We start from the raw sequence: 16,799 nt of genomic DNA, 5'->3' as shown, positions 1-16,799 counted from the left end.
AAATCCAAAGTAATATCAACAATTCCCCACTGATAAAACAAAGTACTGTGAGAAGAGATCAAGGCTTCATCTAATCTAGCTTTCTGGTCACATGTGCTTCTGGAAGCTTCCATCAAATCTATGGAGTTCTCAATGGCACCTTCCATTGTCAAGGCCATTATTTAATTTTCTGGCAATGCAATCAGATCTCTAGCAGATTATATGACAAGGGTTGCACATCTCCTTTTCGCATAAATAATACATATGCACTAACCCTAATACAATCTATGCACTGGTTGATTGTGGAAAACCTCAAAGGTGGAAGGCCCAGTGGGGGGTCTAGCTTGTTTCATCTCTACAGTATTAAACGCAACTACAACACCTAAACCCCATGTAATCTGTTTGCAACTGCTGTCCTGGTTAAAGTATGGAAAGTTTTAATGTTGTTTAATGCTGACTAACATTTCCATAGCACCTTGCCCCCCCCCAAAAAAACTACTACAAATGCTATCTGGACAGAATTAGAAAATTATATAGAAACCCTGGAACCCATCAAAGCTGTTTACATTCTTCTAAACTGCTTTTTAATTGTTTATTTCTTTAAAAAACAATGTTTAAAATTGTTTTTAACTGGTTTATATAGCCAATGCCCTTTTAAAATGTGCTGGGGTGGGTGGGGATTGATTTGGTAGTTTCTTGTTTTATTTTGATTATATATTCTGTGTTTTTATATTGTCATTTTATCCTGTGAACCACCCTGAGACCTGCGGGTATAGGATGGTATATACGGTATATTAAAATGAATGAATGTGCTTCCGGATTCAGCGCCAGCGTCGATCGGCGGGGTTTCGTCTCGTCTCCGAGACGGCCCGTCTCTGCTAGGAGTGGGGAGGGCAGCGAGAGCAACGCTGCGCCCCTTAGAACCTCGGGAAGGGCGTCCCGAGGGCAATTTGCTCGGCACAGACCCAATCCGGACTCCCCAACTCTTCGGTTAGCTCTAATAAGAGCTCCGGAGCGAGGAGGGTAGAAGTCGCGGGGGCCATTTTGAGCGGCAACGTTATTCTAGCAGGGAGAAGCTTCAAGCCGAAGGCGGAGAGCGCTGGATTCTTCCGAAAATAAAACGATTGGAAAAGACTGTAAGTAACCTCACGATTTGGATTATAAAACAATTTGGTCTGGGAGAGAGGGGAGAAAAGAGGAAGCCACCCCCCCCCACGGCAACAAAGAGACAGTAAATAGAAACCCGAAGCCATAAACAGAAGATTTGTAATTCAAAAGGATCCCTCAAAGGCATCAAAGAGAATATCCCCTTTGATGCAGGGTGAAAAGGGGAGAGAGACTGTGGTTTATGACTGCCCTGCAGCAATGAGGTAAAGCCTAAGAAAAACCTTTCTTTCCCTCGGGAGCCGGCAGCCTAGGCAATTCAGTGAGTTGATCAGGATTTATAAGTCAATTTTTACTTCACTTTGTATTTCTGGACTTTGTGGAATTTCTTTTTTGGCTTAAGTGCTTGTGAAATGTGAGTTCGAACTTTATTGTTAACAAGACTTGAAGAATGCAGCCAGCTTGTTAAAATGGAGTCGAGAAAATAAACTGTGATCATATTCCACCCCACGTGATAAGTTTTGACCTTGGCAGGACTGAAATATGTCAACAAAAAAGTGTTCCCCTGAGTTCCAGCGGTCTGTTTTGACCTTAATGTGGGAAACAAGAATAGAGTTATGTCAAGAGGAGACACGACGACAGGAGTTACAGCAGAAATTTCAGGAGGTGATGGCGGAATATGATTTTCTAGGAGATGAAGCTTTTGACACTGAAAAAGAGCAATGTGAGAATGACAATGATGGGGAAGGAAAAGATGAAGATGAGGACTGTGATGATTCAACACAAAATGAAACACACCATGAAAAAAATGATGACTCTACTCTACAAAAAGTTGGATGGAGTGCCCTGTCTTTGAGGGGGGCACGATTGGTATTATTGGAACTCCAGAACGCCCACAGGGAAGAAGGAAAAAATATGCAGAGAAGAGAAGAAATTCAGGGGTCCTGTATGGTGACCTGGATGGCAAGAGACTGTAAACAGGGGGTGGGGTGAAGGGAAAGTGATGTTGTGATTATAAGGATGGATTAACAGGTTTATAACTGGTCTGCTGATTTTGGAATTTGCTGGATTGGGGGGGGTGGAGCCGGTAATCGGGGATGTAAGGTTAAATTGAGAATAGTTATAGTTTTAAAAGTGAATGGATTTTGGAAAATGTGAAAATATGGAGGCTTATAGAGGGAGAAAAAAAATTAGGCACGGGAAGAGAAAATGGGAGTTTGAATTTTCAGTGATTTGAATATTAGATGAAAATGTTAACAATTGATTTATAAGTTGTATAAGATACAAAGGTGTATTTTTATAAAGTAAGAAACTGTTGCAGATGATAAAAAAGGGATGAAAACCGGGGAAGGGGGGGAGGGGAAGCCCATAAAATATGGTTTTTCAACTATGAATGCAAGAAAAATTTTTCTGTTTTGTATTGTTTTTTTTCTTTTTCTTTTTTTTCTTCGCCCTTTCTTTTTCCCCTTTTTTTCCTATTTCTATTTTTCTCTTTTTTTGGTATAACAATAGATGGTTGGATGGATGTCCTCCTGCGTACTGCCCTGGTTTGCTGGAGCTCCCTGGTGGCAGGGGGGGGCTTTGGGGTCAGGGGAGGGGGAGGAGGACAGAAATCCAAGCATAAAATGGACCATTTCTGACTGTTCACAAACATGGGATACTTCTGTGGCAGGGGAGGACCCATGTGGGTGGGTAGGAAGGAGGTGGAAAAGGGGTTTAAGTATGTACCGTTTTTTTGTTTTTTTGTATTTTGTAAAATTAATAAAAAGTATGTTTAAAAAAAAAATAAAATGAATGAATGAATAAATCAATGATAAAACAATTAAGATAAATCCATAACCCCTCTTTAAAACATACATAGTTAAAATACTAAAATGGATTAAAATTATCTCAACTTTTAAAGCATCTGGTTAGGTTTGTCCAAACCAGAGCTTTCCAAACTTTTCATGTTGGTGACACACTTCTCAGACATGCATCATTTTGTGACAAAGTAATTCAGCTTTACTGGCAAACCGGAGGTTAAACTAACCCCTTATAAGAGATACGGACACATATATAAATTGTAATAATGAAATGTATGGGGACAAACCTACACACTGCGGCCGACACACTAATGTGCCGCGACACAGTTTGGAAATAATGTTTTTAACAGGTGCCAAAAAGAGTTCAGTGAAGGCCTGGTCTCAATAGGCGGGGAGATCCAAAGTGCAGGTGCTGCCATACTAAACAAAGGATTCAAAGGATTTTAACTGCCCTTACCCTATCATGAGCACAAATAATCATGAACACACAAGGCCCCAAGGGTCACCACACATGACATTTACACAGACTGTACGCCAGTGTACACCATCATGTATAAGAAACATATCTGCCCATATTTCAACTTACCTAAGAGGCACCTTTTGAAAGTAGAATACTTCGACAAGTTTCATGAAGTGAGCTGCTTCTTCTTGCATTGGATCAATAAAGATGACCTGACGGGAGAAGAGAATCCTTAGGCCCAATATCATTCCCTGTACTTTCTCTGCAGTTTTCCTTTGCAGACTTAAGAGGCCCAAAGCAACACATTGAGGCAGCATATCTGTTCTAGACTGTAGGATGCCAGACCGCAAGTTTGGGCTCACACAACTGAATTATCTCCCACAAAAAATATTGATATCCGACAGATGACATTTAGCCCAGCAAAATCACCTGACGTACTTGTAGGCTATGTGGAGAATTTTCTTGTATGAGGGACATTCCCAAAATGTGTACAGTGGTACCTCCAGTTATGAACTTAATTCGTTCCGGAGGTCCGTTCTTAACTCTAAACTGTTCTTATCCTGAGGTGAGTTTTCGCTAATGGGGCCTCCCGCTGCACGCGCACTGATAACATAAAACATCCGCTCGCATCCCGGGGCAAAGTTCGCTACCAGGAGCAACTACTTCTGGGTTAGCGGAGCTTGTTACCCGAAGCATGCGTAAGGAGGACGGCACGTAACCAGAGGTTACACTGTACTGTCATCCGCACCGTGAAAAGGTACACAGACTTATCACTTCAGTGAGAGCTACTAGTTCAAAGATATCAGGAAAAAGTAAGCACATCCCTAGTAATGGCTAGGGGAAATGGAAAGATAAAAGTCTATTTATATACTTGAATGCAACTTTAGAATTTATGCATTTGTAGCAAAATCTGGGTGATAAACAGTAGCAGATTTGTCATTTTGAATTTTGTTCACAACCTCCCAAAATGTATATGCTTACCGCTTCCTGCGGCAAACCTTTGATGAATGCCACTTTTGCAGGGGGTGGTGAGAATACTTAAAATATGTATATCTACATTTTGTCTACAAATATTTTACACCCTGGAAAAGTTATTACTCTAGGTTGCTGTATTTTTTATTTTCATTTTGTTGTTCCTCCTGAATATCTTAGATGGCAACTTTTCATCTTACGCATTACAAAGCCAAGAAGCTGAGCCTAAATTAAGGAGCCAAGAGTTTCAACCTTTGGAGGTGAATTCTTACAATGGCATATTACTCATTTGGCCACAGACATCAACACACAACAATCTGGCTAGCAAAGTGACTGCTTTGGTTCTCTCAGCAACAACCTTTTCAAATATGTGCAGGCAGTCATCAATCAGCTTGGCCAAGGATGAACTTACCATGCTAAAAAGAAATAAGTTGTGTCGTGTTAGCTGCATCAGGATTTAATGCAGTATTCCAGACAGACAACAGTAGGCTCTCTCACAGTAAAGTGTACTTATATTAAAAGCCTAATCACAAGGAAGAACGGAAGGATAAATTGAGTTTTAGTGTCTAAAAGCCAATCAGCCATAGAGGTGCACATTTTAATTTCGCTTTCTTCTGTGACACACTAACAGAAAGGATATGGAGCATGGCAGTTGTAGCTCAAGCAAGAGTTGCTCTCAGTGTGTGTGTCTCCACACAACTACTTTATTTAAGTTAGCAGCAGTTAGGCAATGATGTAGGTTGTTTATCCCAGAAGATGGCATCTAGACTTGAATCATGAGATAGTGTATTAATTAGGTATTTTGAGGGCTTTTGCTGATCCCAGAAATTCATATTCACATTTCGCTTCTAAAAGTGCAATGGAAGCTTTCACAGTCAAAAGAAGCCTAACTTTTATCATACTTTCTGAACATGTTGCTGGGATAAGCTTAGAATTTTTGGAAATCAACTCTGATGGTTATGATTTCAGCAGGTAGTAAATAAGAAGCTAAAGAGGTTCTCAAATGCTGAACACACTGCCAAAATCTCAGATAAAATGTGTGTGTATAAATTCAGTTATGTATTAGAACAATAATATCCATAGATACTCAGGACCACAGTGGGCTGATTCCTAAGTTCCTGTTGTGGCACAAGAGATGCCTCTTCCATGTAGCCAAATCCCATACCACAATGGTAAACTCTTTAATCAGGAATTCCTTGAGCTGTACAGAAGATGCTGTAATAATCAGAGGGCCGCATGCTGCAATTGCACGGGACAGATCAGCCCACAAACATGAAACTGATGAGGTACGTGCATTTTACAGTTCAATGGTTCCAATTTTCTGGCTGCTTATCTTGGTATGAATGAATAAAACACATACAGACTGCAACTTCAGTTTAGGGCAGCTTATACAAAGCACTTATGTCATGTCCCAAACCCCAGCAGAGGCCAAACTTCTGACACAGTGGAGGAGAAACCAGGTGGATCAACACGACCAGCAAAGCACAACCCGAGCCTGTCAAGTCAGGAGCCCCTTGGGTCAGAGCCTCCTGAATGAAGACGCCAATAAACAATATTTCCTTAAATAGATTCTCCTGCTGCCCACTTTCAGACTAGTGCCTGATCATAAGGTCGGGCCAATACACAAGCTGGCCGCTGACCAAGAGGCAACTGAGTGCTAGGTTCCCAAGCCAGAAGATTCCACTTTTGAGAAAGGAGGTGGAGCCCAGGAAGTGCAGTTTGGCAAAAGAGAAGTAAAAGCTGTCATTCTGATAACAGAAAAAAGTATATACCATATTTTTCCATGTATAACATGCCCCCATGTGTAAGACATCCCTTATTTCTGGGCAGCAGCCAATCACACTCCCCCCCCAATGCACTACCGGTGTATAAGACACCCCCCCAATTTTAAGCGCCATTTTTTTTGGGGGGGGAACCTAGTCTTATACAGTAGTACCTCGGGTTAAGTACTTAATTCGTTCTGGAGGTCTGTTCTTAACCTGAAACTGTTCTTAACCTGAAGTACCACTTTAGCTAATGGGGCCTCCCACTGCCGTTGCACCGCTGCTGCCACGCAATTTCTGTTCTCATCCTGAAGCAAAGTTCTTAACCCGAGGTACTATTTCTGGGTTAGCGGAGTCTGTAACCTGAAGCGTCTGTAACCTGAGGTACCACTGTACATGTAAAAGTATGGTACTTTGAACTATCCAAGGTCCTCCAAGTCCAGCCTGATCTTATCTGCCTGCAGTTCCAAGCTTTTGCTACTTGGGAATGCGCTGCCAGGAGAGTAACATTTAAAGATGTCTTATCATATCCATTTTCTAGTCAGATGCAAACTACGCCTTTTCAGAATCTTCACAGATACACCAGCACAGCTATGCATATTTTACACACAACCAAGTGAAACAATCTTAAATGACATACACAGACATGTGGATTGCTGCCCAGAGGGTGGGGAGGGCAAAGGGCTTTTCCGTGACCTCCACGCAGAAGACCTTAATCTCAAAATGAACGAAAAAACAAGTAAGTTTGGCCAGTACCCCTAATACATACCATGTTATATAGATTGCGCCGAATCTGCCGCATCATTCCTGCATATGCTGGTTTAAGAAGTTCCTGGAAACTTGTAGGCCACTTGTCATAGATGTGATCTGTTTCTAAGTCATTGATCCACTGAAACACAGAAGTGATTACCAGAGTTACCATTAAAACCAAACATTATAACCAGTTACATGATGACAACATACTCACATGGCTGTAAGGCTGACGTCTTAAGCACATTAAGTGCTTCTTTGTTACCTCTGCTATGTGGGAAAGACTGAAGTTCCTGGCCTCTATTTTACACACTTGCCTGAGAAGTAAGTATCATTTACTACAATGGGACTTACTTCTGAAAAACAACTTCAGTGTGACTCTGTTAACACTCAAAAATAAATGTGTTCGGCTTAGGTATCAGATATTTCAACAAAAAGGCAAGGTATAAAGAGGGGTTGTAATTTCTTTGTAAGACAAAAGTAAAACAATAGAGTATATTATCTGATATGCCAAACAGTGTTACTGCTTAAAGTTTTCTCTTGTCTAACTTAATATGGTGCTAAAAAAGGATTTTCAAAGCTTAAGAAGCACTTTATAGTCTTTCTCCCTTCAGGGAACACTTTCATTGACTTGTCTGCCAGAGAATACTTGATAAATTTCCCTTGGAACCCTGCCCTGCACAACACATTGCAAAAGATTCTGACGGCTGCTCTAGAGTATGCATTCATTTCACAACAGACTTTTCCAGGGTTGTTGAACTGAAAGCATAGACTGGGTTCATACCATGGTATGTGCTAACCATGGTTAACACCACCACCCCACTCAGCTCCGCCAAAGACATGATGGATAACAGCAACAACTGGGGGGGGGGGAGTCATAACATCTTACAAGGACAGAAAGAAACACCACGGACAGAATAATTGCCACACACAGAAAGAACAAGGATATAGTTTGAGTTCCTTGCTTGTAGTTTTATAAATCATTTAATATTGCAGTTGTTGTATTAGGGATTATTATTATGAATGGAATGTAATGGAAATTATAAGATTTTGGAACGTAGAAATTAAGCAAATTAACAAGCCATCAATTCTAGAACATATGGGGCTACTTTATCTAAATTATATAATTTGGTATTTGAACAATTGGTATTAATAAGTGTATTGTAAATTGGTATTGTTATAATGAGGCTATTATTGGATTATAATTGAAAATTAATAAAAATTATTGTAAAAGGGGGGGGGGGAGAACCCACATTTAAGTTTTCAATCTTATAACAACCAGACCAAACTTTTTTTTTACATACTTGTCTGCTTTTGCTTCTTCATTGCCCAGGATTCAACTTTATAAGTTCATTAGGATCGCTCTTGTCTCTGCGATGCAGCAACCTCCTGAAGTGGAGCAATGCTGTCACTGCGCAAATACTTTAAGGTCTGGGGTCAAACACCTAAACAGACCATCGTTTTAAATGACAGCCACATCTATTGGGTTTTGGCTATAGTACAAGGGTGCTGTTGGACTTCCAATGCCCACCATTCCTAGCCAGCAAAGCCAATGCATAGGGATAATGGGAATTTGTTTTATTCATTTAAAATATCTTTAACCAGCCATTCATTGCAAAGCTGCAATCCAGAAATATCTGGAAGGCACCACTTTGGTTATCCCAGTTTGGAATATATCTAAGCAGCTCTGTTGCAGGGTGAGACCAGCAGAGGTGAGCAAACTGCCTTTCAGAGAAGCTTGTCAACCATTACTGAAATCCACTTAAAGGTATACCCAGCCAGAGAAAACCACACGAAGAACTGGCAGGGCTTTTTTCTAGCCGGAACTTACTGGAACTTAGTTCCGGCACCTCTCAGTTGGGTGTCATTGCCGTTATAAGAGAACAAGGGAGGGATTCATGGTAAGTTCTGGCACCTCTTTTTCTAGAAAAATAGCACTGAGAATTGGTATCTACAGTCTGTGTTGAACTATTAGTAAGAAAATGTATACACTGGAAATCTTATCACAATCATTTAGGGGGGAGAGAGAGAGAGGGAGCACTCACAAGAAAGTTAACACTGGTCTACTGTACTCTGAATAGATTTAATTGCATGCAAGTTTTAAAAAACTAGTTTGTGGAAACACACATTAAACAGATAAAAGAGAAGAGGGTTTCGTCCTCTTGGGAACTCAACGATATATAATGCAGTAAGCAAGTAATTAAAAATTTCTCAGCTACTACCTGTGTTCATATACTTGTCAATAAAGGGTAATTTAGCATCCTTTGAGGTTCTTCCTTCTAATTTCTTCCTCACTTACAAGGAAATTTATCATTTGATACTGAAGACTCTTTCACTGATGTACACTCACGGTTAATGCAGAATTTAATATGGCAGCTACACATAGGAATAAGGGGTTTTTTTTGTTTTTACAGTTGCCCCTGAATCTTACCCAATGGTTATCAAGTTCACCGTAGAACTTTGTGAGAAACCTGAATCTTAGCAATTAATAAATCTCTTTCCTTCAAATTCATAAAATATACAAAGTTAATTTTCTTACTTAGGGATGTGTGTGTGCAATCTATTTACAGTACAGTGGTGCCTCGCTTAACGAATGCCCTGCTTAAGGAAATTTCCGCTTAACGAAAGGTTTTTTCTAGCAGAGTTTGCCTCGCTAGACAAATTCGTTTTATGAAAAATTCGTCTAGCGAATCGCGGTTTCCCATAGGAATGCATTGAAATTCAATTAATGCGTTCCTATGGGCAAAATAAAATAAAATTCAATGCATTCCTATGGGATTCGCTAGACGAATTTTTCGTTATAAGAAAAGACCCGTGGAACGAATTAAATTCGTCTAGCGAGGCACCACTGTATATATTTCAGTATAGGGTAGTATACAAATTTTAATAACAACAATAATAATAATAAAGATTGCTTGGTATTGGACTCATTTTTTTATTGAATATCATTTGCAATATTTGCCTAGACCAGTGGATCCCAAACTTTATTTCCATGGAGTATATGAAAATTTCTGATCATCTTGGCGGAGCAATTAGTGATTTTCCTGCCTCTTGTAGTACAGTATTTGTAATGCACTGCACAATATGCTGTATGATTTTAAACTGTTTTTTATTGCTGCTTTTAATTCTTATATTGTATTTTATTGTATTAGAATTTGCATTCCATTGAATTCAAATTGCAAAGCAAGGAAATACAATATACAAAAGAAGCAATAAAAACACAATTAAAAATCCACATGAGTATGCGGAGATGCAAAGTACCACTTGAATGCGGATCATTGGTGGTCCATGGACTACAGTTTGGGAACCCCTGCCTTAAAACAAGAGTGGCCCTTCTGCAATTGGAAGTGCTCATTAGTGCTGCTGCTGCTGCTGCTGCTGCTGCCTGTACTGCCCTGTAAAAGTTTTATACAACTTATGCAGTATAAAATGGGCACACACACCCATCATACAAAGACAGGCAATAAACTCAGACATATTTCACTGCTTGCTGAGAGGGGTTTCGACAAGCAACTCAAGGGAAGACTCAAGGGTTTCATGCAAACGTAGCCAGAAAGCATAATGTAGCAGCACTTAAGAAAATGAATGCAGCCTATCCCGTAACTGTCATTTAAGCTAAGTTAGAAAAACAGTAAAAGTCTTAACTATACTTTGTTCACTTCATGATCAGCATACCTGCTGGACTTTTTAGTGTTAAAGCCTTAAATGCAGTTTTCAAGAGAGGCAGCCATGCAGCAAAAAAACAACAAAGGGTGGAATTCAACTGAGATTTACTTAGAGCAGACCTGCTAAAATAAATGAACATGAGAAAGCTAGGTTTATTCATTTCAATACGTCCACTCTTGAATAAAACTTAGATGAGTATCACCCCAAGGGTCTCATGGGACTTTAAAAGTTGTTAGCTAGATAAATAAATTCAAATGATTACTTACTACTATTGAAGAGTGACGAATGTCTAATGCATAAGCGTCATCATCAGAATGGGCATCTAATCTCATGATTTTACTAAGAACATCTCCTTTAATTCCAAGGGAGTGAAGTCCACGCATTGCTTTCTCTTCTACCTTCAAAGTTTCTAAAAGACTATTTAAAAAAAACCACAAATATATGATTTAGTAGTTAAGCAACTATTTTGTTCTACCTCTCAATTAAAATTAAACAAAGCAATCAGATTGCTATACTTAATATTCTTTTTAGGACTGTCAATATAGAGCTAACCACAGCTTAGCTGGTCTATGGATCAAGTTACTGGGCCCTTTCAGTATAGTTACTATAGAAAAGTTGCATAACTAATACTTTACCTAAATGGATCATGAAGATTCAAATCCATACGAAGACCATTTAGAAATAAACGTGCTTCACCAGGCTGAAGTTCAAGAGCTTCATTCAGATGCTAGAAAGATAGTAAAAAGAAGAAGTCAAGCTTAGTATAATTTAGTCAAGACAGTTTAAAAAACCATCTTCAGAATATCCTCATGTTTCAAATCTCAAATCTATGTGAATAAGATGGCATTAATTTTGGCTGGATAAAATTTAATCTTCTCATTATTCTTGTAGATAAGGGATTTCTCCTCTTCTACAGAGTGGGCTTGATGCTAACTATTCAGGAACATCATTCATCCTTTCTTACATATTCACTGCTCACGGAAAGGAAAAACCAAATAACCTGAAAGACAAAGCTTTAACTTAGTTTGACAAGCTATATTTCAGGAAATTAGGCTCAACATTTGTTGTTGAACACACCAGAGTTTTTTGAAGCAAACCAGCTCTGGCTCTCTATATATGGTGAAATGCAAATTGTTTCCTATCCCCTTGTAGGTCACATACTCAAAAAGTTTTCCTACACCATTCATAAAATCATAGAGTTGGAAGGGACCTTAAAAGTAAAGGGACCCCTGACCATTAGGTCCAGTCGTGACTGACTCTGGCGCTGCGACGCTCATCTCGCGTTATTGGCCAAGGGAGCCGGCGTACAGCTTCCAGGTCATGTGGCCAGCATGACAAAGCCGCTTCTGGTGAACCAGAGCAGCACACGGAAATGCCGTTTACCTTCCCGCTTGGAGTGGTACCCACTTATCTACTTGCACTTTGACGTGCTTTCGAACTGCTAGGTTGGCAGGAGCTGGGACCGAGCAACGGGAGCTCACCCCGTCGCGGGGATTCGAACCGCCGACCTTCTGATCAGCAAGCCCTAGGCTCTGTGGTTTAACCCACAGCGCCACCTGCATCCCGGTGGGACCTTAGGGATCATCTATTCCAACCCCCTGCAATGCATTCAGTCTCCAATTTCTGTCATAGTACAACACAAATATCTGGTCATGTTGAGCACTCGGAGGGTGCTGGGATGAGATGGTGATCTCCCAGTAACCAGCCAAGATAGCAGTTCCAAGCTGGCATAGCCCTGGTGTTTGAATGGCTCTGTTTGATTATCCCCAACACCAGCAGTAAAAAAAAAAGGTAAAGGACTGCTGGACGGTTAAGTCTAGTCAAAGGCGACTATGGGGTGGGGCACGCATCTGGCTTTCCGGCCGAGGGAGCTGGCGTTTGTCCACAGACAGCTTTCTGGGTTATGTGGCCAGCATGACTAAACTGCTTCTGGCGCAACAGAACACTGTGACAGAAACCAGAGCGCATGGAAACGCCGTTTACCTTCCTGCCGTGCCGGTACCTATTTGTCTACTAGCACTGGTGTACTTTCAAACTGTTAGGTTGGCAGGAGCTGGGACAGAGCAACGGGAGCTCACCCCGTCACATGGATTCAAACTGCCAACCTTCTGATCAGCAAACCCAAGAGACTCAATGGCTTAGACCACAGCGCCACCCAGCAGTGGATTCAACATACTGCCAGGCCGTGCCCACACCAGAGCTAGATGCCATTTCCCTATTTTCCCGCAATAAAGAACATTTACATGTGTAAATGTAAGCAGTCTCAGTTAATGCAACTTTTAAATAGAAGAAATAGGATACTATGCACCATTTGATTATGAAAAAGATTGTCTTCTACAGCAGGGGTAGCCATTGTGCCCTCCAGATGTTGTCAGAATTTAGCTCCTATCATCCCTGACCATTGCCCATGCTGGCTGGGACTGATGGGAGTTGGAGTCCAACATCCGGGGGGGGGGCACCTCAGACTGGGGTGCACCTCACAAATATACTGCACAGTTCTAACTTTAATTGACTTGGCTCTTAGACTGCAAGGGCCTCAGCAATTGCCCTGAGCTGATCTAGTTTCTCCAAGTCTAGATGGGCTTATTTGAGTGTTAATCTTGATGTCTTTGATTGTTTTTTTCTGTTTTCCTTTTGAAATTTTATTGAATAATATTGACTTAATATATTACTGTTTTAATTGGTTCCATATAAATGTGTTTAGATAATATATTGCCAGTGTTGAATTTGATTTAAAAATTCTTCATTCCTGCTCTGTTTTGTATGCACAATGATGGCTGTGCAAACACTCCCCTCTCTTGGTCCTTTCGCAATCTGTAAAATGGGAGTTACCAAATAGCCTACCCTACAATGTGCGCCAAAGGCGACTAAGATCAGGGACAATCTCACTCTCTGTCTCTATATACATACAAACAGGGCTGGTCTAATGGAAACATTTTTTCACTGGACCTGGTATAATGGCTGTACACTTATAACATGGACCGTACAAAGTTTGTTTTTAGACAGCTATCCTGAGCAAAAACAAAAGGAAGGCAAGTCTGTAGGTGAGTCTGTAACTTGAAGTGTTATTTAGGCTTCAACAACTACATCCTTCCGTAACACAGCTACTTACCCTTGAAAGCTATTCTGACTGCATCTAATCACCATATACTTTTCAGTCCTTAATAGGCTTTAGCCTCTTTCCCATATTGCATTTTCTATTCAACTTACATTATCTTAGAGGAGAATCTTTCAGTTCTGCACAGCTTGAAATCATGCCTCTCCTGCTGCTAGACGAATATCCTGTAGCTCAAAAATGTGCATGACAATTTATTCTGCTCTACTACTGATGTCTGAATAGCTGCCAGATTTATAGACAGACAAAAAAGACAAAGAGATTGCTTTCTCACCAATGCATTCATGCACACCCAAAGCATTTTTTCATGCGGTCCTTAGAGATAATAACCTTATGTGTGCAGCCAGGTTGAATTTACACAGATTAACCCAAAATTTCATTATCTATATTCAAAGAACTAACCCACGAGGTCACGGTTTCGCCAAAAACCTGATGTCATCCGATACACTCAGAAGTGCCGTCAAACACTAGCAAAAGGCCCCCTGCAACATTTGGCAGTGAAAACCCCACGTTTCACGGCGCTCCACAAAAAGCCCTTGCAGCCTGACTCGCAGGGCCAAAAAAATGAGTTCTCGGCGCCCTGACCTGCAGGGGTCATGGTTTCGCCAAAACGTTGTCTGATTCATGAAATTTTCTTTTACTGTATTACTTCTCTTCAAAATTATGTTTGAATTCCCTGAGGTAGTAAGTTTAAAATACAGAGAACCAACTCACACACACACACACACACACACACACACACACACACACACCAATAGCCCATTAGCAATTGTGTAGTGCAGTTTCTGCAAGTATATTAGACTCCTGTCTATTCAAACATTGCTTTGGATGTGACACTTGAGATAGAAAGACTCAAAGGTTCTTCTGTTAGGTAACAGGATTTTCCAAAAGAGAGCAACTGGCATCAAAATGTATTCAGGTCTATTTTAAGAGCTATTTAACTACCAGTACTTGATACCATTTTACACTGCGTTTGTGCAGCTGCTGCAGTCTAATAAAAATGAGTAATCTGCAGTAAGGCAAAGAGAGAGAGAGAGAGAAAAAGAAGAGGAAAGAGGAAAACTTAAATAGGAATTCACTATTAAAAAGACCAAATGGCACGAATAAAAAAAATAGCTCCAGGGCTTTAAGAGAAGTATTTGTTTTAGATCAACCACGTAAAAGTGTCAGGAAAGCATGAAAAACACTGTGCTATTTAATAGTGATTTTCATGGGCATGAAGTTCAGTACTGCTTTGAAGCATCTACAAAATGAAATTTATAGCCTGGTACTAAGCATCTTTACTCAGAAAATAATAAGCCCCACTGAATTCAATGGGACTTACTTCTTATAACCAAGCTTAGAACTGAAGTCTGGATCAAATATTCCCCTTCTATAAGGGGATTTTGCCTAGTTTTGGTATTTTTGAAAGACTATTCTGAAAACCAGTAATGCCAGCAGTGTAGAAGAGAAACATCTTAGCACAACCCATTCTGAAGCAGTCTCAATGGAGTGATCAGAAATCCCAAATCCAAAAAAGAAAAATTGTTGCCAGCAGAATATCGAGCAGTAGTCATGTTAGTTTCTTCCAGCAAACACAAAGAGTTTCTAGGTTAGCAGATTTATTGGGGCATAATGAATCAATGAAGTGGGTTCTAGCTCATGAATTTTTTCACCATGATAAATCTGTTCGCCTATAAGGTGTCAAAGCCTCCTTGAGAGCATTCAAACGTAAAAGCTAAATGCAGAAAAGAAGTAAGCAGGTATATTGGGCTTGTATTGTCCCTTCTTCCCTTTGCAGATGGGGATGGCAAACTTTCAGTCAGAGTTTAGCAAAATTCATTCAAATCTGTAAATCTATGGGTTCCCAGTAACCCCAGGCTGAAATTTTCTAATGTTGGGTACATCTTTACTCGCCCAAGATGCAGGGAGAGCTGCTAAGCCTGGGCAGCTTTAAAAGAAGATTAGACAAATTCATGGATGTTAAGGTTACCAAACGTGATAGCTATGCTATGCCCTGCCTCCTCGATCAGATGCAGAATATCTCTGTATACCACAAAGTGGGAAGAGTGATGCTGAACTCAGGTCCCATTGCTGCATTTCCCATATGCATCTGCTTGGCCACCGTGAGAACAGAATTCTGGAGCTCTGGGCCTTTCGCCTTACTCAGTGTCAGGCTTCAGAGTTGCTCCAACTGAGCTCCTCCTCCCTCCCTTCCTAGCAACAGCACTTCTCCTGACGGTGGGTGTCAGAATGGTAGCTCCCCTTCACAATGATCACCTCTGCTCACTCAGAGAAATATTTACAGTTCTTTATTTTACATATGTACAAGCAGCGCAGTTACAATCATGCGTCTGAATCCTCCAAGTCAGATTCGGGGAGTAGCTTCTTCCGGCTCCTCCTACAACATAAGAACCGAGGAAGCCTCGTGGGACGTCTCTGATCCCTCCTTTTTAACCCTCTCCTTTCCTGGGCTGAGGGCTCCCCATCTGTCCCTGAGCTCCTGGTGCAGTGCTGGGGGTCTGCTGCAACGCCAGAGAGCCCTAACTCCTCCTGGCTCTCTCCCCCTCTCCTGTCATTTCCTGCCTGTCACCTTTCAGACTGTTCCCGTCCTGACTCTTCTCCTCCTCCCCCCGACCCAAGGGCATTCCTTGGTAGTCCCCTGACAGTGGGTGCCAGGGGCTAATTGTCACTTGAGTCCTTTGCTCTTCCACTTTCAGCGCACGCCAGGTTCTGGGAGAAGGGGGAGTAAAAAATGCTCTCCAGTGATAACGTGTCAGCTGGCTGCTCGGTCTCTGTCTCCCCCTTTCTCTTTTCCCAACACCTCCCAACTCTTCTGTTCCCCTGTCTCTGACCTGTGACCTTCCGCCAACCACTGCTGTAATTCAGTACAACCTTCCTTTTCTCTGGGGAGTTCAGGAGGGAGAGGTGTTCTCTACCATTCTTCCTCAGTCTTGCCCCCCTCAGTCCAGTCCCTAACACCCAGCTGGGCTTTTACATTATTATCAGGATACGGCATGCAAGCCTAAGGCTCACACCTGCACAATCTTGCAGCACGAAACCATAATTTAGCACATGGGTGGGGAACCTGGGGCCCTCCCAGCTGTTGTTGGACGACTGGCGTTCCCATCAACCCTGACCATTGGCCATATTGGCTGTGGCTGATGGAATCCAACATGAGGAGGATGTTTACTGTTTTAAGAACACAT

General features: G+C 41.2%; 1 protein-coding gene across 2 annotated transcripts in view; it reads right to left on the bottom strand.

Moving 5' to 3' along the window:
- UGGT2 (UDP-glucose glycoprotein glucosyltransferase 2) overlaps positions 1 to 16,799 on the bottom strand; it is an 82,476-nt gene that overhangs the window by 40,726 nt on the left and 24,951 nt on the right. For both annotated transcript variants that reach the window (XM_035114476.2, XM_035114477.2), the window contains exons 11-14: positions 11,132 to 11,223; positions 10,763 to 10,913; positions 6,850 to 6,969; positions 3,472 to 3,557 (exon numbers count right to left, since the gene is read on the bottom strand). In XM_035114476.2, coding sequence (XP_034970367.2) covers positions 3,472 to 3,557; positions 6,850 to 6,969; positions 10,763 to 10,913; positions 11,132 to 11,223 — 449 coding nt within the window. The remainder of the gene's footprint in view (positions 1 to 3,471; positions 3,558 to 6,849; positions 6,970 to 10,762; positions 10,914 to 11,131; positions 11,224 to 16,799) is intronic.

The sequence above is a fragment of the Zootoca vivipara genome, chromosome 4 (genome assembly GCF_963506605.1).
Source record: "Zootoca vivipara chromosome 4, rZooViv1.1, whole genome shotgun sequence".
Classification (NCBI taxonomy): domain Eukaryota; kingdom Metazoa; phylum Chordata; class Lepidosauria; order Squamata; family Lacertidae; genus Zootoca; species Zootoca vivipara.
The sequence above is the reverse complement of the archived record's forward strand: the minus strand, read 5'-3'. Positions and strand labels throughout refer to the sequence as shown.